The sequence below is a fragment of the Danio rerio genome, chromosome 16 (genome assembly GCF_049306965.1).
Source record: "Danio rerio strain Tuebingen ecotype United States chromosome 16, GRCz12tu, whole genome shotgun sequence".
NCBI lineage: Eukaryota > Metazoa > Chordata > Actinopteri > Cypriniformes > Danionidae > Danio > Danio rerio.
Genome location: NC_133191.1, coordinates 59682501 through 59690000, shown reverse-complemented (window position 1 = coordinate 59690000; position 7500 = coordinate 59682501). Strand labels below are relative to the sequence as shown.

The following is a 7500-nucleotide window of genomic DNA, read 5'->3' as shown; positions in this document are numbered from 1 at the left end:
AGCCGCTGTAATCAGCTGTAATTGACTTCCCTCTTAAACTGTTTCTAACTGTCCATCTGGCCCAGACCTGCAGCAGAGAACACACACTCCTACATACGCAACTGCTGTGTGTGTGTGTGTGTGTGTGTGTGTGTGTGTGTGTGTGTGTGTGTGTGTGTGTGTGTGTGTGTTTCTCCTCCGTCAAGCACAGCAGCACACACCAGAGCTGATTCAGTTCAGTTCATCTTCATATCTGCTGTGTGTTTACACTGGAGCGAGTCACAGAAATCCGAGTAAAACACACACACACACACACACACACACACACACACACACACACACACACACACACACACACACACACACACACACACACACACACACACAGGAGATGTGAGTGATGAGCAGGTTTACAGATGAAGGAGCGCGGCAGTCATCAGAGGGTTCTGCTGTCACACTGACAGAGCAGCTGCAGATGATCAGCACAGTGACAGACACACGCCGAACACCACGACTGCACCGTATACTAATGAAACAACTGACTGACGACACACAGGAAACACATCTCTGCAGGAGCACTAACAGCCAATCAGAACACTGCAGAGCGCTAGCGCACATGCTACTACAGCTACAGTGTGGGCTTGACACTGACCGTGGCTCCGTCCCGCAGCTTCAGGATGCACTCCATGGTGTTGATGGTGACGACCACCGGCTCTGAGCTCAGCTTGGTCCAGGGCACATGGATGCGCAGCTCGTGGATGTGGCCGCTCAGGAAGGTGAAGGGCAGCTTCAGCTCCTGAAACACACACACACAGCATTAGTGCGGGTCAGTCGGTGTGGGTCAATTGGTGAAATTCAGTCAGTGTGGGTCAGTCAGTGTGGGTCTATTGGGGTGGGTCATTCAGTGTGGGTCAGTCAGAGTGGGTCAGTGATAGTGTGGGCCAATTGGTGTGAGTCATTCCGTGTCAGATTAGGTCAGTGATGTTTGGTTATGGGTCAGTGAGGGTTGATGAGGGTCAGCATGGGTCATTATGGGTCAGAAATGATCAGTGTGGAACAGTAATGGTTGGTGTGGGTTAGTAAAGGTCAATGTGGGTCAGTGAGGGTCAGTAATAGTCAGTATGGGTCAGTGTGTCAGTATGGGTCAGTGTAGTCAGCAATGGTCAGTGTGGGTCAGCATGTCAGTGTGGGTCAGTGCATGTCAGGGTGGGCCAGTGTAGTCAGTAATGGCCAGTGAGGTCAGTGTGGGTCAGTGAGAATCAATAATGGTCAATGCGTGTCAGTGTAGGTCAGTGTAGGTCAGTGTCACCTGCTCCAGCACGTCCAGCCGCAGGTCCAGTTTGCTCAGCACCACGTCGCCGCCCCATAGTGACAGCTGCAGGTCTGACGGCTTCAGGTTCTTTATGTAGCGGTTCACATAACTCATCAGCAGAGGAGACACATACGACTCCAACATCCTGACACACCCTCACGCCTGCAGCACAACACACACACACACACACACACATATGCATACATGTGCATTCATATACATCAAAAGCTACAGGTCCAACATATAATATTAAATGTTATTAAATAAATGACAGTGTTCAATGGGGGGGGGGTGGTGTTGTTTTTTTGACCCAGTCATTTAAGAGTGCTTTCACACCTAGACTTTTGTTTCAGAACCTGGCATGTTTCCCCCGTCAGCGCGGGTTGGCATATGTGAATCCAGCAATCGCGCTCAGATCCACACCAATCCGTCAGAGATGGCCAGTATGAGGTGTAACGGCCGGACTGAAACGAGCTGTAGAGTGTGAAAGAACTCAAATGTGAAGGGAAAGCATGCTGAACTATCACCGAGAGCTGTTCATCCATTAGGAAAATAGAGCGGACACAGTCTTAGTTCATCTGTCATCTCTGCTGTCAGCTCTGCCTGATATGTGGTGATGATGTCTGTGTGTGTCACCATTTAAAATAAAGAGCAGCGTTTACATTCCTCTTCGTCATATATTAAATTTAGGACGCATGACAGCTGAGCGGGACTCTGCAAAATAAAGGCTGAGCAGTGTGACTCAGAGAGTTTACTCGTATGTGACTGTTTCAGCTCTTCTGGACCGTTGAGAAACTTTGCCGTGTGAAAGTGAAGCGCACCGAGAGCAAAGAGCAGCACTGGAACAGGTTTAACCGCTGTTTAGGAACAAGAGAATCGACCTACAGGTGTGAACACAGCCCCAAACAACTTATTGTAGAGCAGTAATAACACAATACTGAGATATTACATCACACTGTCAGAGACTAATACTGACCCATGCCTAATATCCACACACACACACACACACACACACACACACACACACACACACACACACACGAGGAGAACAGAAGCACTGCAGACCAGCAGAACACAGCAGCCGGCAGTGCAGATCAGGACACACACTCCAGCTGTCTGCAGTCAACAGTGGTGTGTTTGAGCACACTGCAGTGTAGTGCACTAGCCTGTTCAGTGTTAATCAATGACATTACAGAGGGTAACTGCAGCACACTGCAGAGCGGACTACAGTGACCTGATCAACAGCTGCAGTGTACTTCAGTGTTGACTACAGTAATCCGCGCTGTACTGCAGTATGATATAGTCTTCTACAGTAGTGTGCTGTGTTTATATCCGAGCAGCTGCTGTGTGTCCAGATCATCTGTGTAATGGTGACAGCATCTCTCTCTCTCTCTGCAGTGTTCACTGTACAGTGTGTCAGTCATGTCAGACTCTGCTGTGTGTCCTCCAGCATTATACACTACTGAAGTCCCTCAGACTGAGGCTGTACCCGCTGCAGGTAGCGCTCTGTGGGCCTTCACCTGGTCCAGAAGCGCCTGCTGTCATCCGCCATATGTGTACAGAGGAGCGGGAACACACACTCACGCGCGCTCTCTGCACAGCTGATCCGCGGTCAGTGCTCACACACTCGCAACACACACACTGAAAACACACACATACACAGAGAAACACTTACGGGTTCATGCGACGCGTCCGGCTGCTCCACATACACAAACACACACCACGACCATTACTTCCGCACACACAGGCTGCGTCCACGCGTCACTTCCGACTCGAAGGCAGACGTGCGCATGCGCAGATTGACTAAAACTGCTATTGGTTTAGCTCGTGTCGAACAGCAGTGTGTAGAGAGCGAATAACGCAGATTTAATCCAGCACACCTGCGCGGAACCGAGCTCACAGAGCCGGAGTTCACCTCTGACACACCAGTGACCATCACACACACACAGTTCATCAGCAAACACCGAATAACGAGCATTATTCACAGGAGACAGCAGCTATTATCGAGCATTGAACACACACACACACACACACACACACACACACAGACACACACACACACACAGACACACACACTATACACGGAGAACAGCCTGGATTCAAAACTAGACCAGTCGCCTTCACTGTACAAATATTCACCCATTTTGACCCAACTCAAATTGATTAAGTTAACTTAACACTTTTAACAAATTTAAGTTATGTGGATTGAACATAAAACAATTAAGCTGTAACAATGAAATCTCAAGACTTGTGTTGTTTCAGCTCACTTTAATTAAGTAGTTTGAACAAGCAAAACTATATGAGTGTAAATAAACAGCTCACCGACACCAGTTCATCATTACACCACTAATACTAATAATTAAACTGTATTTAGGCTTCTGATATCGCCGATTATTAGAGTAAACAATTACATTTACAATTACAATTACATTTGACGTAGGCCTATCATTATTATTACTATTATTATTATTATTATTATTAAGACTATTGTAACACCGAATAGCCATCAGTATTAAAGACTGACTGTATAACTCTATGAAATATTAATTGATAATTATAAAAGGATTAAGCTATATAATAATCTGTAAACAAACATATAAATCCACAATCAGCGACGCGCCTTTCCACGGCTGAATTTGAGAATTAATGAAGCCTAAATGTAGTTTATATTTGAGTTGCTATAATATGAAGCGGATGATGGCGAGTTTAAGAATATTGGCTGTATTTCTGTGTCCGTGCTGTGGCTGTGGGCTCCGCCGGTGCAGTGCTGCAGTAACGGGTCAGTCTCTGTCCTGAAGCGGCTCTCCCTGTGTGTTCGCGAGCTTTACATGATTTAATACCATCCATCCGCAATTAATTACAGGATTTACAGATTAATCTGTGATAAATGCCAAGACTTTAATAGTTTATCGGTAGATATTTACTGTAACACACACTGTGAAAATGCAGGGTTGCACACAATTCATTCAGGTTGACCCAACACAACTCGATAAAGTTAACTCAACACTTTTAACAAATGTATATGGATAAAGCACAACACAGTTAAGTTGTCCCAATCAAATCTCAGGAATTGTTATTTCAGCTCATTAATATATATACTGTATATGATTGCATATCCCGATGAAAATTAATCTCTTTATAACATTTCCATGCCGCAAATCTTCCTTCAGCATTCACATAAAATAATTAAGCTATTATTATTATTATTATTATTATTATTATTATTATTATTATATTTATTTTTTAAATAAAAACGTTAATCGTTTGTTTTGATCCACTGTTATAGCCTTCATGTTAAACTCGTTTGTGGCCAGGGCATGTTTTTGTAATTTACTCAATAATTAAATTAATAATTTATCAATAATTTACTGAGTGAAATCACAATGACCAGTAGCTATCAAATCACAATCATTATACATTCATTTAAGATTAATTAATTACACACTGCTGCACAGAAATGTATTATATATTATTGTATTATATATTCCTCATATATCCAACACAATTATATCAGCATAAACTCAACAAAATAACCCTATAAACAACAAATAAACTTCAACAAATAAAACAATCGCGTGTGTGTGTGTGTGTGTGTGTGTGTGTGTGTGTGTGTGTGTGTGTGTGTGTGTGTAATTTAGCGAAATCATTAAAGACATGTCGACTCATTTTATTACACCTTTTAAAAAGTCCAAACAAGCATAGAGGAGGAAATATTGTATTATCTGCACCTCCAGCAGAGTTTACCTGCTTCATCACACAGAGCTCGTGTTCAGCATACATCTGCTGTACCAATGCGCACACACACACCTCAGGCAGAAAGAGGAGCAACAAGAAACGTTTATTTACATCATCATCATCATCATCATCATCATCATCATCACACACACACACACACACTGAGTCTGTTATTGAGGGGTGAGTGTGTCCTGCAGGAGTGTGTCCGTGATCGTGAGTGCTATGGTTATTTTGGGCTATCGAGCTGTCCTGGGTTGGGTTATGGTTATTGTGCGGTTGGGTCCTGCTGCGGCGGTGTGTGTGTCAGACTGTGGCGCCGCAGGTCGCAGTTGCGCCGAAACACCTTCCCGCAGCGGCCGCAGCAGAAAGGCTTGAGGTCTGTATGGGTGAGAAGGTGAGTTTTCAGGTTACTTCTTTGATTAAAGGTTCTTCCGCATGTCGGGCATTTGTGAGGAGATTCCTGTTCGGATTTGAAGCAAGCACAGGATTATTCCCTTTAGCTTTCAGCACACACACTCTCACACACGCGCGCGCGCACACGCACACGCACACACACACAGTCAACAATCAATCAATAATTTAAGGAATGTTGAAGGATTTGAGACAAGGAGAAATAATCAAATAAGTCCTTAAACATTCAAGATTAGAGAAACATCGAAATAATCAATAATAGAAAACATTTAATACTCAGATTAGAGACAGAGAGAAATACTTCATTAATTAAAACATTTAAAATAAGAGAAATGTGGAGTTGAGATGAGAGAGATGTGGAATAATGAATAATGAAGCACGGCGGCGGCGGCGGCGGCATGTGTTTGTGTTTATATACAGCATATATGAGCACAGCCCGATTACAGCACGATTGAATCCATTGCTCAGTGAATAATAATGATTTATTTCAGTGCATTTAAACAGGACAGTTTTATTAATCGGGTTTCTCCACTAAAATAAGAGTTTGCTCAGAGAACATCTTCAGTATAAAGATCTGACATTTACAATCAGACGAAATATAGCACAAAACAACTACAAACTGCAGTATTTTCTCCCCATTCTTCCTCTTTTTTAATGGTATTTAATATTTTCCTCAACATATTAATCTGTGAATGGACTGATCTCCAGTGTGTGGAAATGTGATGTATCTGCACAAACATATGGAGAACATCCTGGATAATAATAAAGGGAGATCTGCGACGTGTTTAATCCAAGATTTACCACAATAAATATGGACAAACTGAAGGAGGAAATATAGTTTAAGTCAGTGTTTGACATGTCTGCTCATCATTAACCCAGCACACTAGTGTTTATTTACAGTGAATAAAAGTGAATACAGAGAGCAGGTGCAGCCACACTCCTGTTATTAAAGCCTCAGTTCATCATGCAGGATCTAGATAACGCTGGGTCGGCGGAACACATCGCTGGCTTATTTATTCAGTTGAATTTTAATGACACTTTTTAGCCCAGCGGTGGGGTTTGTCTATTCTGATCAAGCGTTGTGTTGCAGCCCAGCATTAATGTGTGTGTGTGTGTGTGTGTTGATGGAGATTCACCTGCAGGTGCAGTGTCTTGTGGACCGCCAGAGTTCTGGACTGACAGAAGCCCTTCCCGCACTCCTGACACTTGAAGGGTTTCTCCTTAGAGTGGATATATCTGAGGAACAGGCGAGAGGGGGTCAGCACGACCCTCAGAATAACCCAGCACACACACACACACACACACACACACACACACACTCACACACACGCGCGCGCGCACTGAACTACAGCTATATTACACTAAAATGCTCGGGTGTCGTAAACAAAAGTTGGGTCAAATATGGACTAACCCAACCCCGGGGTAAAAGTGTGATGTAAAGATCCAAACATGTTTGAGTTTTTCTTGTTGAGCAGAGGAACACCGGTCACCGTTCACTCGTGTGTATTCCTCTCCGCTGTGGGTCAGCGGTGACCGGTGTTCAGCTCTCTCCACTTGCTCATGTTCAGAATAATCAACACACTCAGAGGTGTAGAATAGCGAGAACATCTTCATCATCATCTTCAGGCGATTTTAGTCTTTAGGTTTAATTAAAGAATATATCAGCGTTTGACCCAGCGCGGGGTTACAGCAACACAGCATTCTGTAACACACACACGCGCGCACACACTCTTTATACAAACGCATACGACAGATAAACACACACACACGCAAATATATGACAGACACACTCTCTCTCACACACACACTCTCTCTCTCTCTTTCACGCGCGCGCGCTCACCGGTGGTCCCGCAGGTGGTCTTGTCTCCGGAAGGCCTTGTGGCAGATGTCGCAGGTGTAGGGCCGCTCGTCGGTGTGTGTGCGCTCGTGGATCAGCAGGTTGTAGGATTTGGTGAAGTGTCTCCCGCAGAACCGGCAGATGAACTCCTTCTTGCTCTTGGCCGGGAGTCTGCCGCGCGCCGGTCTGCGCTCCGGGCTCAGTCTGCTCTGTCCGGTCACCGGCG

At 44.6% G+C, this 7500-nt stretch overlaps 2 protein-coding genes across 12 annotated transcripts in view; both read right to left on the bottom strand.

Moving 5' to 3' along the window:
* The window catches only part of vps13b (vacuolar protein sorting 13 homolog B), an 87987-nt gene extending 84946 nt beyond the window's left edge, over positions 1-3041 (bottom strand). For all 8 annotated transcript variants that reach the window (XR_012391852.1, XM_073925667.1, XM_073925666.1 and 5 more), the window contains exons 1-3: positions 2967-3041; positions 1289-1453; positions 632-775 (exon numbers count right to left, since the gene is read on the bottom strand). Coding sequence is in view for 7 of the 8 variants with exons in the window: in XM_073925667.1 (XP_073781768.1) it covers positions 632-775; positions 1289-1435 (291 nt within the window). In the remaining variant the exon portion in view is untranslated. The remainder of the gene's footprint in view (positions 1-631; positions 776-1288; positions 1454-2966) is intronic.
* A 2069-nt stretch (positions 3042-5110) lies between these two features.
* Positions 5111-7500, bottom strand: part of osr2 (odd-skipped related transciption factor 2) — a 3648-nt gene continuing 1258 nt past the window's right edge. For 2 of the 4 annotated variants that reach the window (NM_001017694.1, XM_073924958.1), the window contains 3 exon segments: positions 5111-5404; positions 6574-6673; positions 7278-7500. The exon segment at positions 7278-7500 is cut by the window's right edge and continues 333 nt beyond it. In NM_001017694.1, the coding sequence (NP_001017694.1) occupies positions 5330-5404; positions 6574-6673; positions 7278-7500 (398 nt within the window). In that variant the 3' untranslated portion in view covers positions 5111-5329. 4 annotated transcript variants of the gene reach the window in all.